At 44.5% G+C, this 15,704-nt stretch overlaps 1 protein-coding gene across 2 annotated transcripts in view; it reads right to left on the bottom strand.

Moving 5' to 3' along the window:
* DNER (delta/notch like EGF repeat containing) overlaps positions 1-15,704 on the bottom strand; it is a 121,604-nt gene that overhangs the window by 25,096 nt on the left and 80,804 nt on the right. For both annotated transcript variants that reach the window (XM_081190198.1, XM_081190199.1), the window contains exon 7: positions 13,342-13,455. In XM_081190198.1, coding sequence (XP_081046324.1) covers positions 13,342-13,455 — 114 coding nt within the window. The remainder of the gene's footprint in view (positions 1-13,341; positions 13,456-15,704) is intronic.

The raw sequence follows: 15,704 nt of genomic DNA, 5'->3' as shown, positions 1-15,704 counted from the left end.
GTCAAGCCAATGGAAAAATAAACGCTCGGGTGGAAGAACCTTACAGTATAAACATGAAAAACTGCCAGAAAAAAAACGCATTTAAGCACTGCATTTATTAGCAGTTTTTGATATTTACAGTTCCTTCACCAACAAAATGGAAGGAGGGAGAGAGGAAGCCTTCAGGATATGAATATTATTGGTAATAAGAAGTGTGATGAAAGCTTGAAGCTCACTAAGGTTTAATGAGACTGCAAATCTACCACTGGCAAGGAACAAACAGGAAATGGCAAAATAACAACAAATATAAATATCATTGTTCAAGAAATATGAAGATTTTTATTTTATTTTTGCTGACATGGCATTTGAATTAAAGTTGCAATATGTGGAGAAATCAGTAAAATAACTGAATCAGGTGATACCCTAATCCAGCTGCAGTGCAGCAGGAGATTGTTACTAAAGTGAATCCAGGAAATGTTTTACAGATTAGAGAGCACCATAATGAGTACAGATTCATTATCAAGAAGGGGCTTAATTATTTGGCTTGGTAATGGTCAATAGCAGTTAATAGCCTTGGGAGGGAATCATTCACCGTACTGGATTTTGAGAGAGGGCGCAGCATTGCTTTGCCAAGTGTCTGGTGATCACACTGGATATTTAATCCTAGAAACATATAGCCACACATGATAAATGAAGCTAGCATCTAGGATTAGTGATTATAAAATATTCAGATATGAAACACACAGTTGGGTACATCAAGCAAGCAAACAAGACAAATGGTTTTTATTTTTCCTTTAGAAAAGTCAAGTTGAAACACAAAATTCACATTACAGGAAAGAAGTAATCAAAACTGGAACAAAAATTTGCAAGAACCGGGTCGAAAAGGAAAAACGGAGGCCAATCTAGACAATGTGTTTCAGCAACAAAGAGTAGACTTATACACCCCAGATGAAGCCGATATTTTATCTTTTTTAAAAAATTACATGTGCATGCCACTCTTCCTTCATGAGGTTATCCTATTTAATGCAGTGAACCTCATGATAAAGCAGGAATTTGAATCCGGGTTCCATGGGCCCCAAACCAATCAATTACAAGATAGAATGTAAACGAATAATAATGATTTTTAAAAAAACAACAACAGAGGAGTTTCAAAAGTAGTAAATGATCAGCTAATACAAATGTGTTCTGCAAATACTGTATATTCACAAGTTGTTTTAGGGAGCGTATAAGAATGTTGCATTTTCTAATTCTGATATGCAGCAGGTTATGCCTGCAGTACATTAGGAACAGATGGATAACTGAGTTAGAAGGGGGATATTAATGGCTGATGGCTGCAGGGGTAGACTGACAATTTGCTGAGCTATGAGCAAGCTGCCTGTTCCCTTTAAGCAGTGAGAAGACACTGGATGCATACTGGTGGAAAGCTTTACCCAACATGGGGTTGGATTTTTATTTCTGAATCACAGAGGACTGGCAATCAAACAGAACTAGTCTTTTTCTGACCAATTTCTAATATATGGACTCCATAGATAATATTCACTGGATCATATTTTTGCAAGCTCTTGTAACTAGCCCAAACTATAGCATGAAAGGCTTTATGGAAATAATTTCACCTGATTCCCATAGTGAATGCAAAACTCAAAACATTAAGAAAGTTTGCTTGTCTGAATCTAAATCCTGATTCACTCTGGCCTTGGGGAGGACTTTGGTAATATGACACCCAGAGTGAGGACAAAATTTGGTGCCCCACCAATTACTTCTTATTTTCACAATAATTCTTTTTGGTACAGTTGCTTTTTTATGGGTCTTCTCAGCAGCTACTCATATAAATACAGTGGTGCCCCGCAAGACGAATGCCTCGCAAGATGGAAAACTCGCAAGACGAAAGAGTTTTCCGTTTTGGAGGTGCTTCGCAAAACGAATCTCCTATGGGCTTGCTTCACAAGACGACAATGTCTTGCGAGTTCCTGCAGGTTTTTTTCCCTTTCCCCCCCTTTTTCTAAGCCGCTAATCAGCTGATCCGATAAGCCGATAAGCCGCTAAAAGACGCTAATAGCGCTAATCCGCTAATCCATCAATGGGCTTGCTTCGCAAGACGAAAAAACCGCTAGACGAAGAGACTCTCAGAACGGATTCTTTTCATCTTGCGAGGCACCACTGTACAGATGATGATGATTTTGCACTCCCTTGTTTTGACGTCCTCTGTGTAGGAACTGCCTTCACCACCCTAAATCTCTAAATCTGCTGGCCTTCTTGAGTACTGTGCCCATTGTTGAACTGGTTGCTTTTTCTTTAGTAACATTCAATGGTCTGAGTGCAACTGACACTTCAGAGCTGCCCATATCTGCCTAGAGTTTAAATCAAGCCATGTTCGTCAACCTGAGAAGGTAGCTCATATTGAAGATGGAAAACCATGGATCCTAGTTCATCCTGGCTAGTTATCACTTACAGCCTTTTTCTCCATGAGCTTGTCTAAATTAGTTATTATTTTTAAAAGGTTTTATTACAATGAAGCAGGAGATAAATCTTATGCTATAAAATAATAATAATAATCTTTTAAACCCATTCAAGTGGTGGCCACATAACAAAACGGTAATCTAAAATTAAGGGGCTGTAGTAAATGTTGCAGCAACAAAGTAGACATTATTTCAAGCACACAGGGACATAGAATAACCTTGAAGATAACTGAGGGAATCCCATACTGTAAAGGCTCAAAACCAATGGAATCCACTCAGGAGGTTCCTGCATTCTAGCATTCTGAGAGAGAGAGAGAGCACTATTAATTTGCCCATAAATCATCTCAACCACTTTCATAAGGGTTTCTGTCATTAACCTGAGATTTTAACTAATCAAACATGGCAGGTGGAAAACTATTTTAAGAAATGAAGTTCACATTCAAATCTAAGCCTTGCTCGGCTTGGAGGTCAAATATGAAACGGCAGAAATTAGAACTGAAATTCAAAGTGAAATGAATGCAGCTAGTCTCCTTAATATATTATACAACTGAAACATGATGCTCAACAGGAATTACAGAAGTATTTAAGCATGAGTTGCTAAATCTGAAACTTATTCTTTTTTATCATTCTCTCTCCAATGCTCTCCAATGCCTTCTCTATGTTAATTGCTTGAGAATCTTGCCTTCCTCATTTCCTGCAGCTCAAGAGTTTGGCACCTTGCCCACAGATCTGATCTTTATGATGCAAATGGGTCATGCACTAAAACTTCTTTATTAGCTCCCTTTATCATCTGTTCTCACCACATATTTCATGCTTCTATTACGTGCTGCACTTCCCCAAGCAGGGGGGCAGCTCTGGTTTATTTTAGATGAGATACTGAGAACCAGAATTTGAATTAAAGGATGGTGGGGAAAACAGACAAGTCCCCCTACATCCTATAATGGCTCCCTTAGCCACTATTTTTTTTAAGACATGGGAAGGCCGTGGCTGGGCTACAGTAGGGGTGGTGGAATCAGGAGGTGCCTTCAGTTGGAGGCAAATCCACTTACCTTGTATCAGGTTCCAAGAAAGCTATACATCCAGTTCTACCTAATCGCAGCTATACTTCCACATCTCTCTACTTCCCTCCTCCTAACTAAATTCAAGGAGGAGGAGGAGGAGGAGGAGGAGGAAGAAGAAGAAGGAGAAGAAGAGGAAGAAGAAGAAGCCTGATTGTTCATCATTAATTCCCTGTCCCAGACCCCACATCTGCAAACAAATTGCCCAGCAGTAACTGAGCACCACTAATCTTATTTTGTCAAGTCCTCAACTGCCGATCATGCAAATTATAGTAAGAGACTCATTTACAGAAATCAAGTCACAGTAACCTGACAGTCAAACTCACAGCTCCTCCTTCCTCTTTTTCCCTTTCTCCCAAAGTTATGCATTTCCATCATTACTTCATTTTATTTTACAGTAACTGTACATTGCTTCTCCCAAACTCCAGGGCTTTTGAGTGTATTCTAGCCCATGGTCTATGTTTTCCCAGGGAGACGAAAATTAGCATTTCAGAGTGCACAATCTCTTCTCAGCATGTAGCTACAATTAAGCACAATGAAGGAAAGCAAGATTTTCCCCAGAGAAGGACTCCTTTTCCCTGAAAATTTCAGGGCAGTCTAAAAATAGCCATATGTGCAACTTAACACACCTGCTTTTCCAAGCTGCTATCTCTCAGACAAATGCAATGTGTCTGTATTTTAATCTCACTTCCCACCCCAAGCCTCAAAATAAAGGCAATGGAGTGGGTGATGGCATGCAAGAGAAAGCTAATTCTCACGAGAGGTGAAAAGGGGAGAAACTAAATTGATGTGATTTTTCCCCCCAGTGTGAACGATTGAAAGCATTGTTTTCTTTGCCAAATTATTATCTTCTAGCAGTTATCAGCACTAGACTACTATGCTTAGGCTATTTTGCAGTATAAGGTCAATTAGGCAACATATTTAGAGCAGCTAACTGGAGACATGTGGCACCATTCTATTGTACAGGTAACTGCCATAACACAAAAAATGCTTTCTGCAAGAAAATTTTGTTGCAAGTCAAGAATGACTGGCAGTTGTTACAATGTTCGCTTGGAAACATGTCTTTAAACATGTCTGCAGATCCATGTAAAAGGAATAAACGCATCAGGAACATGAACAACCGGTGTTCTTCAGGTGTTGCCTTATTCAAAACTCTCATCGGCCCCAGCTACTAAGGCGTTGGTCAGGGATGATGGGAGTTGTAGTCCAGCAGCTTCTGGAAAGCACATTATCTGCTTCTGACCTGGGGGGAATTGTTTCCCACTGCAACCCTGGAGTACAGTCTTGATTTGGGTTTGGCTAGCCAAATGCCTGTGGAAAGCCCATAAGCAGAACATAACTGTAGAAGCCATTTTCTTATCTGTGTAACCCTAAATAATCTGGCATAGTCAGCAAACTTGGCCACCTCACTGCTCACTCCAGGTCAAGTTAAAAACCACTGGCCTCAATACACCATGGGTAATAATTTAGTTAAGACAACAGAGTGCTCAAAGGAAGAGGAGGAGAGACATAGGGAGAGGAAACAGGATGCTAGCGAAGCTTGTAAAGAAGGAGGCCCTATGGAAGGCAAGAATGAATTCAGGAAAGGAAAAGAAATTCTAGGGAACTCTGGTATTCTAAGACAACTATAGGTTTTAGTGTTAAAAGCTTAGAAAAGAGTGGGGAGGTCCTCAAAAGGTGACTGCAAAAATATTGCTTAACAAGAGAGGGTCATCTTGACTTACAGAAACAAGTACCTAAGATCTCAGGTTTCTCAAAGTCAGTAGTAATGTGATACAGTGATGCTTGACTGATGTTTGATATTAATGATCTCCTGAGATCCTACACTACCTGAATAATGAGGTGAAGATACAACCTTGCTTGTGCTAATAGAGGGTTTCCACCAAGAAACTTAAACTTTGATTTGCTCTGTGCAGCTAGGTATCTTTTAGCTCACAGTCATTCAAACAGCAAGGAAAATGGTTTGAGCCAAGGTGCTAGAAGCTTCTGGAATTCGTTTGTCAGTGGTTTTGCTGACCTGCAAGCGCTGTGCTGTTCACCAGCTGCCCTCTCAGCATTACCAAGCCCCAGAGCTAACTGGGGTCTGCATGACATGGTCTATTAAAAAAATGCCACAATAAGTCAAGAGGGGATGCTCGTATTAGTGAATTCCTTGAGTAGAACTGGAGGGGGTGGGGAACACAGCCCACCTTGAATGAGGTCAAAAATTGTATATTGTGAGGGAATGATTAGCTGCTTGTGCGTAAAAGCGTACTCCCTCAGAGTTTGTGCGGCTCCACAAACCTCTGTGCGTGACAGAGCTCCTCAGACATGTCTGCTCTAGTCACTCGTAGAGTCTGACAGTGGCTGCCGGCGGAAGCGCTTCCAGCAAAGAAGCTCCTTGACGGAAACGCGTCTCCTGGATTCACGGCGTGACAGTTTCCGGCGAGGCATGGGTCTCCCCACGGGCGCCTCAGATACCTCGCCACTGTTCTCACTGGAAGCGTCTCTGAGCCCTCCCTCCTGCTCGCCTTCCCTCAGAGATTCACTCCTCCCCCTGCTGGTTCCTGCCTCAGCTGTTGAGTCTCTTTCTTCCTCCCTGAGCCCCTCCGCCTGTTCCTCCGATGGCAGTTCCCTGACATCCACCTCCCCTCCAGGGCCCCCCTCACCCCCTCCCATTTCCTCTCCTCTGGGAGATGAAGGGTAAAAACCCCGAAAAGAATCTTCTTCATCTTCAGACGTCTCGAACAATTCCCTCCATCGATCGCCGTCCTGGCTCGCTGAATCCTCCTCCTCCTCGGAATCTGTGAACCCCTCCAACTCCTCTTCTTCGTCGGTGGTGGCAAAGTATTTCCTCCGGAACCTCGCTACGGGCTGAGGTTTGCGTGGGAACCTCTGATGAAAAGTTTCTATTAAAACTTCGTCATTGACATCCTCTGCCCTAACCCAGGTGTTTTCCGACTCCGGTTCCCCTTCCCACATTACCAAATACTCTACTTGATCTCCCTTCCACCTGGAATCGAGGATCTCCGCAACCTGGTAGCTGTGTTCCTTCTCCTCCATTGCTGGCCCCCTAGTGACCCTCCCTTCTCTGTCTCCTTTATACGGTGACAGCAACGACCTGTGGAAAACTGGGTGCAGCTTCATGTGGTTCGGTAACCGGAGTCTGAAAGCCACTGGGTTGACCTGCTGCGTGACTTCAAATGGACCCAGCCTTTTGGGTCTTAACTTCTTACAACCCCCTTTGAATGGTAACCCTTTGGTTGACAGCCACACCTGATTCCCCACCCTAATGGTTTCACCTTCCCTTCTGTTTTTGTCTGCCTGCCTCTTATATTCCTCCTTAGCCCTGTTTAAGTTAAGTTGGAGCTGGCGATGGATCGCTTCCATTTCTTCAACGAACTGTTCTGCAGCTGGAACGCTCCAGTTCTCCCCTTCCCCCCCTGGGAAGGCTCGGGGATGGCACCCGTGATTAGCCAAAAAGGGGCTCATTCCCGTGGACACGTTCTCTGCATTGTTGTAGGCAAATTCTGCCAACGCCAGCTTCTCCACCCAATCATTTTCTCTGTCATTCACATAACACCTCAAATACTGCTGGAGGACACCATTAGCTCTTTCCGCCTGCCCGTTGGTTTCTGGATGACGGGCAGTTGAGAAATTAACTTCAACATGCAGTAAGCTCATGAGCTTCCTCCAGAACCTGGAAGTAAATTGTTTCCCTCGGTCTGAAACCACCCTCAAGGGGGCGCCATGCAACCTAAACACATTTTCTACAAACAATTTAGCGGTTTCTTCTGCTGTGACCGCATGTGAGCAGGCTATGAAATGGGCCATTTTAGTTAACAGATCTACCACAACCATGATGGCTGTTTTCCCTCTAGACCTCGGCAGATCAGTCATGAAATCTATTGCCACTGTTTCCCATGGTCTTTCAGGTGTGGGTAGTGGTTCTAATAAACCTGCCGGTGCCCGCCTCTCCCCCTTGGCTCGTTGGCATTGGTCACACCCTCTCACATACTCCCGCACATCTTCCCTGACCTTGGGCCACCAAAATTCCCTGGTGACCAGCCACATGGTTTTGTGTTGCCCAAAATGCCCTGCTGTGGGGCTATCGTGCAGTTGCTTGAGTACCTTCTCCCTTAATTCCCCTTCAGGTATATATAACGCTCCCTTGTAGTACAACGCCCCGTTTCTCTCCTCAAAACCTCCGGGTTTGTCTCCCTCCCTCCTGAGACCCCTGAGTTTGTCCTGGGCGTATTCATCATGCACTGTTTCCTCTACCAATTCCCTTTGCCCCACCAATACCGCCCCACACACCCAGCGGTCTTCTGGAATGACATGTGTCTCTTCGGGTGCCCCCTCCCCCTCCAAATATTCGGGTTTGCGTGAGAGAGCGTCCGCCCTAACGTTCTCTGGGCCTGGCACGTAACATATCTCAAAGTTAAATTTGGAGAACTCCTGGGCCCATCTCAACTGCCGTTGGTTGAGCACTCGCGCAGTTCTCCAGTACTCCAGATTCTTATGGTCCGTGCACACTTGCACCTTATGTTGTGCCCCAATTAGCAGGTGCCTCCATCTCCGGAAAGCCTCATGAATAGCAAGAAGCTCCCGGTCGTACACCGTGTAGTTCCTCTCGGATTTGTTCAGCTTTCGCGAAAAGAAGGCACACGGTCGCCACTCTGACTCCTCCTTCTCCGGCTGCAGAAGAAGCACCGCCCCTATGGCTCTGTCAGATGCGTCTGTTTCGACCCTCAGCCTTTTTTGTAAATCCACATGCAGAAGTTGTTCTTCAGAGGCGAAGGCCCTTTTCAGTTCCTCAAACGCTCGTCCCGCCTCCGCCGTCCAAACAAACTTCTTTTTACTGCTGAGACAGTCCGTAATGGGCGCCGTCAGGTGGGCGAAGTTTCGGATGAACTTACGATAAAAGTTCCCAAACCCTAGGAACCTCTGCACATCCTTCTTGGTTTTGGGTGTTTTCCATTCCAGCACTGCCTGAACCTTGCCGGGATCCATGGCCAATCCCTTGTCTGACAGGAGGTACCCCAGGAATTCCACCTCCTTGGTATGAAACTGACACTTCTCCAGTTTCACCCACAGCCTGTTGGCTCGCAGCCTGCTCAACACTTCTCTGACGTCTCTCACATGTTGCTCCTCATTCTCCGAATACACCAACACATCATCTAGGAAGGCGACGCAATTCTTGTAGAGCAAAGGACCCAGTACGTGGTTCATAAACGCTTGAAAACACGCTGAGCCTGCTTGTAATCCAAAAGGCATAACGAGATATTCAAACGCCCCCAAAGGTGTGAACATGGTGGTTTTCCATTCATCCCCTTTCCTTATACGTATCAGGTTGTACGCCCCCCTTAGATCCAGCTTTGTAAAAATCTTTCCCTTCCGCACCCTGGTCAAAATATCATCAATCCTGGGCATAGGGAAAGCCACTGGTTCTGTCACTGCATTTAACAGCCTAAAATCACATACAAGTCTCGGCTTGTTCGTGTGTTTTTTATCCACAAAGAACACTGGGCTACCTCCCGCTGCTTTGGACTCTCTGATGAAGCCTCTCTTCAGGTTCTTGTCAATGAACTCTCGCAACTCCTGCATTTCTCTGTCTGACATGGCATACAACTTGCCTACAGGAAGCTGTGCTCCAGGGAGTAAATTGATCTGGCAATCAAAGGGCCTATGCGGGGGTAGTTGGTCAGCTTCCTTCTCGCTGAACACGTCGCTGAGATCTGCATACTGTGGTGGTACCTTCACCTTCTCCATTACTTCAGTCCCTGCTAGGGTGGCTTGGGCCCCTGCTGAACCCTTTTCCCCTTTGCAGTGTTCTAAGCAATGTGCCGAACCAAAGGAAACCACTCTTTGATGCCAGCCCACCAGCGGATCATGTAGCGCTAGCCAGCTCATTCCCAAAATAATGGGAGCGCCTCCCAAGGTGGCCACATTAAATGCTATCAGTTCTGTGTGCCTTGCCACCCTCATTATCATTGGGACGGTCTGCAAGCTGACTCCTCCTCCCAACAACTCCCTGCCATCGATCGTGGTCACCTGAAGGGGGTTGCTTAAAGGGATAGTCTGTATCTGGTGTTCAGCAGCAAACTCCTTGCTCATAAAATTGCAGGAGCTGCCTGAGTCCAACAGCGCCTTTATTTTTAGGGGGTGTCCATTTTGCAGCTCTAGCGACCCTTCAATCACTAGAGCGGGTTGAGGTGCTTCTGGCACGGGCACTTTCACTGCTCTTTGGCCTGGCTGCAGTGCCCCGACTGTGGCAACCAGGCGTTGGCTTTTACCTGCTCTGTTTCTCCCTGCTCTCCTCCCTCAACAGCTCCCACCATCCCTTGCCATTCCTTCCTCTGGGGGCAGACTCTGGCAAAGTGGCCTGGCTGTTGGCAGAGGTAGCATTTCCGGGCGCCCTTTCCCTCCTTCTTAACCCCCTCACTGGGTTTTGAAAATGCGCGCGCGCGCGCTGTTCCGATTTCCATCGGCTCTGCAGGCGGGAAAGCTGGCTCAGGAATGTCTGGAATGCGGAACTCCTTCCAACGTTCCCCTCTCCCTTCCCGCCTCTCCAAGGCTCTTGCCTCCTGGCGCGCTCCTATGGTCAGCGCAGATTTGGTCAGCTGATCCATAGACACCGCCCTGGGGCTCCGGGACAGTTCATCTTTCACAGCCGAAGAAAGACCTTCTTCAAATAACATCTGAATGGGTGCCGCCGATAAATCCCAACCCAATCTGTGTACCAGCATGGTAAATTCAGTCCAGTACTCACGGACAGATCGGCTTCCCTGCTTGCAAGCCATTAGCTGCCTGCGCACCACCCCTTCCTCAATATCGCTGGAAAACATGATATCCATTGCCCGAAAGAACTTCATAGTGTCCTTTAAGACGTCATTGTGCGTTGCCATCAGGGGTCGAACCCAATCTCTCGCCCCCCTCTCAAGATGCCCAATCACGAAAGCAACTCGCGATTCCTCATCAGGGAACTCATCAAACTGCACATTAAGGGCATATTGCATCTCTGTCCTAAAGGCATGGTAATCCTTGGGGTCCCCCCCAAACTTCTGCACCAATCCTGGTACCTTTCTGGGGAACTGAGTGACTCTCCCCTTTTGGTCGGCATCCTGCGCCCTCCTCTCCTCAAGCCTCGCCGTCTGCAATGCAAGTTGGACTTCCAACGCTCGGTATCTTTCTTCCAAGCTTGGACCAGTCCCAACCCCTGCTCCTCCGGTGCCGGCTGGGTCGCTCATGATGCTTTCTCCTGCACAGGCAGCGTACAGAGACTGTCAGACTGCTGTGAGGGAATGATTAGCTGCTTGTGCGTAAAAGCGTACTCCCTCAGAGTTTGTGTGGCTCCACAAACCTCTGTGCGTGACAGAGCTCCTCAGACATGTCTGCTCTAGTCACTCGTAGAGTCTGACAGTGGCTGCCGGCGGAAGCGCTTCCAGCAAAGAAGCTCCTTGACGGAAACGCGTCTCCTGGATTCACGGCGTGACAGTTTCCGGCGAGGCATGGGTCTCCCCACGGGCGCCTCAGATACCTCGCCACTGTTCTCACTGGAAGCGTCTCTGAGCCCTCCCTCCTGCTCGCCTTCCCTCAGAGATTCACTCCTCCCCCTGCTGGTTCCTGCCTCAGCTGTTGAGTCTCTTTCTTCCTCCCTGAGCCCCTCCGCCTGTTCCTCCGATGGCAGTTCCCTGACATCCATCCAATTTTCTTTTGTAATAACACAAGAATATATTTTGTTAAAATAAATTTGGAGCGAATAGCTTTAGGAAGCCAATTCAGGTTTGGCTAAGTGCCAATATCCGATTGTCTCACCAAGTGCTGTTACTATTTATATACTCACTGGGGGAAGCAGAGGAGGCACAAAAATAATTCAAAATGCCAGATATAAACTGCTGACCTTGTGTCAGTTTCTAGGTCTCTGCCTAGCTATTAAGTGGGTCACCCATTTTACTCCAGCAAGAGATAAGAGTCCAGTGTTAAACCATTAAAGAACACTTTAATTGTTAGGCTGGGATATGGTATAAAAAGAGAAAAGAAGTCTTGATCCACAATACAGCCCAGGTATACAAGAAATAATGCTGTGCTTTGATAAAAGGAACAGACTGGAAACAGCAATGTCTTTAGCCCTGGGTGAAATTCTGAATCAACATTTTAGCACCGATGACTAATATGAAGGCTTTATTATTGAAGGCTTCCATAAAAGCTGAGAGCAAATCAACTTACACAACAGGCATTTCCAGGCAGAAACAAGCTACAAAAAAATTATGCTTCCTGCCATCACACAATGTTCCCATTTGACACATCTCTGGCATGAATTTAGGAAGATGAAATCTGCTGGGTGATCCTAGGGCCCTGCTTTGCTAGACAGCTGCTACATAAAGGCTAACGTTGGCAAAGCTTACATCACAATCCCCTGCACTTGCAATGGCACAGTCAACTCCACAATTGGTGTATAAAAACAGAAGCCAACATCAACACTGATAGACGCACCCACATATGTAGCAACCCCACCGCCATCTATGAACCATGAGGTTACTCACTTCATGGCAACAATCCCACACTACTCAACACAAGACCGCAGGCTGTCCATGTATCCAGTGCAAGCATGTGCATGCAAATCACACCAACCAGGCATGGCAAAATAGCACACCATGTCAGGGAAGATCTGTGTTGTCTGGAGATACTACTAATGGTGTGTAGCGGCTGGCTGTAGAGTTAGTCAGGATCCTATTAACCTGACTATTTCTTGATCCCAGGACACATATGCTTCGTGAGTCTGCTGCATTTATTTATTTCTGTAGCACACTGCATCATATTCAGTTGGATACATGGCTATAATTGTAAATATTGCTGAAGGTAATCAGACTGCAATTTTCAATGGCAAATTAATTGAAGTATGGTGGCACCTGCCCTTTGAAATTCACTCCCATGACAATATTCAACAGTCACCATCCCTGCTGTTTTTCAGCGTATATAGAAGACCTTTCTCTTTCAATAAAACTTTTACGTGGAGAACTTTATCCTAGTCTGAATCAGTAGAGGAGCTATTACATATGTGTGTGTGTGTGTGGAATTGTTTTTAATTGCTTTTACATTTACCTTGTTTTATGGCTGTCACTGTTCTATAACTGAGAAAGTTGAGATCTTTCCCAGTCTGCATCTGTATTCTAAGAAGTTTTTATTGTTTTATCACTTGTTGTTTGCTGCCCTGGGCTTGTTTGGGAGGAAAGGTTGGATATAAATTTAACGAACAAATAAACAATTGTGTATTTCATCATTATAACCTATCCTGGGACCTTATGATAAAAGGTTGATAATAAATCTAACAGACTAAAAAAATGCATGAATGAATAATAAATAAATAAGCAAGCAAGCAACCATGTGTGCAAGACACACACATATTACACCAACCAGGCAGACCAAAATAGCACCTTTCCAAGGAAGACCATCCCACAGGAGATCAGTGTTCTCTGGCGGTGGTCTTCTATATTACACATTGGCTGTAGAGTTATTCACAGTCCTATTATCCTGCCTATTTGCTGATCATAGGAACCACATACTTCATGAGCCTGCTTGCATTCCCCATCTTTTCCTAAAACACTGCATCAAATTCAATTGGATGTCATTGAAAAATACTGTATTTACTGATGATAATAAATTGCAACTTGCTGGATAAGATATGCCGTGAAATTCATTAAGCGTAAGATTTTAAATTCTAGACAAGGAGTGACAAAGTGCAACCTGAAGTGCTGCTTCAGGTTTTCCCTAATTACTCTAAGGAGTCAGTAAACCGGACTATAGAGACATAAATACCCCAACAGAGAACACAAGCCTTCTTAAAGATGGCAACATTTATTGCTTACCTTCCGGACACTGGCAGCGGAATCCGCCAACATTAGAAGTGCAGGTACCTCCATTTTGACATGGCTGTTGACTGCAGTAGTCAACTTCTGACTGACACAGGACTCCAGTATATCCTTCAGCATGATGGAATGGTTTGTTTTGAATCACAGAGACAAGGAGAAATTGGAAGCAGTTTATTGTTAGGTCTGAACGCAAGCAGAATGCTGCAGATAGACTTAGCTAGGGACGGAAAATTTCATCCTGTCTTCATTTTTAAGCAAGCCAACCTGATTTATACCTCTCACACTAATAATTGGACTGGACTGTAATTATCCTTCAGATTTTGTACCTCTCCTAATTTTGTGATAGAGTTCTGGGCCAAAGGAAAAATAACAAAATACGGGGTGGGGGGGGACACATGCATTTAGGGAAAACGTTTCAAAATGTGCACACTGAGGTAAAATCCATATTTTTTATATATAGTGATAAAATAAGTACAGTGGTACCTCAGGTTACATACGCTTCAGGTTACATACGCTTCAGGTTACAGACTCCGCTAACCCAGAAAAAGTGCTTCAGGTTAAGAATTTTGTTTCAGGATGAGAACAGAAATCGGGCTCTGGGGGCACGGCAGCAGCAGGAGGCCCCATTAGCTAAAGTGGTGCTTCAGGTTAAGAACAGTTTCAGGTTAAATACGGACCTGCGGAACGAATTAAATACTTAACCTGAGGTACCACTGTATTTAAATTCAGAGAGAGATAAACACACGGGGGGGGGTTAACTTATGTGTGAATGGAGTGAACCTGACATGGACTGGCAATCGCTTGTCTTAACTATGGATTAGGGAACCAATCCAACTTCAAACCATGTTTTACAACCCTAGATTGGCTTTTGGTAAGGCTATCAGTACCTATTAGCCATGGTGGCTATGCTCATTAATACCAGTTAATGGAAAGAGTGTTCATGTCCTCAGGAGGGAAGAGTGTTTATATGCTCACTCTTTTCCCACAGCCATCTGGTTGACCACGGTGGGAATAGGATGCTAGCCTAGGTGGGCCACTTATCTAATCCTGCAAGGTCATCTTTTGTCCTTATGGTAGAGGAAGTTTGGGCATGGAAAAACTTGCCTCTCGTGTTCCAGCCTCCCCAATTTCTATATCGAGTCTAACATAGGAGAATTATGCTACTATCACTTCCAGATACTTTCAAACTAAAGTCTGGATTTGTTTACAATAGCTTCTGAAGCAAAAACGAAAAACCCACTTGAAATGACTGAGGAGGCGTTCCATTTTTATTTTTCTCTCAGATATTGTTATGGTCAAGCTATATTCATGTCTACTGAATGAACAAATTTCACTCACTTATGAACTTAACTATACAGTTTATTCAAGGAACTCTACTTCAAGTTCAATTACAGACTAATTTATCTCCTCAAATGTACTTTGCAGTTAATAGAATTTAAAGCATTACTTAACTATATTTACATATCTTTCTTGTTAAGGATATGCTTGGGTGCATTTGCATATTTTTATTAAATGTAACAGATTAAGACATACGTGAATCGAGAGTTAATTTCCTCCTACCACCAGTGTTTAACTCAGGTTCAAAATGTTAATATAAACTATTTGTTTGTATTTATAAAGGGGAGGTGGGGGATTGAAATGCAGTACAGAAATATCAAGCCTACAGGACATGAAATATCTGCCATTTATGCAAAAGGTAGCTCTGCACTTCCAACATTTAATGATGGTTAAATTGTGGTCCCTTCACTCAACAAGGCTAAGGGAAGTTTCCGGTAAGAGGAGATAATATTAGAGTGCCGTTCATTTATGCTGTTGCATAAATGGTCTTGGGCTGGTCTTGGGCAAGGGAAGATCTTTACCACAGCTATGTATCAAACAGGTCACCTCTTCTTATGTCTAACCAGTCCTGCATGACTTCACTACCCATGCCTGCTGATTTCTACTGTGGCTTTGCTGCAGATGTAATACAATTCTAAGCCCAGGTAAGTAATTTCCCCAGGAAATTACTTCTTTTTATATGAAAGAGGTGCAGGAGCCTGATATAGATTATGAGCATAGTGCATGGGAAGAGGTTACTTTCTCACTGTAATCTTTGTAAAACCAACCCCCCCCCCCCAAATGCCAAGTAGCAGCAAAAGAAAATGCTCTTATTGGAACCAATAAGGGCATTTCTTTTCCTTTTGAAATTTGGCATTTTGATTGGTGATATTATCATTTGCAACCATGTGGGTGGACAGGATTAAACCTCACACCACCCCACCCCAGACACACATGCCACAATCCTGATTAGGAGAGCTCTGATTAGGGGATCTTACTTTTAAGTTAAAAAGCCATACGGAGTGCATGTTTAAGGCAACATG

The sequence above is a fragment of the Podarcis bocagei genome (genome assembly GCF_964188305.1).
Source record: "Podarcis bocagei genome assembly, chromosome: 4".
In the NCBI taxonomy this organism is placed as follows: domain Eukaryota; kingdom Metazoa; phylum Chordata; class Lepidosauria; order Squamata; family Lacertidae; genus Podarcis; species Podarcis bocagei.
This window is presented reverse-complemented; position numbering and strand designations above follow the sequence as displayed.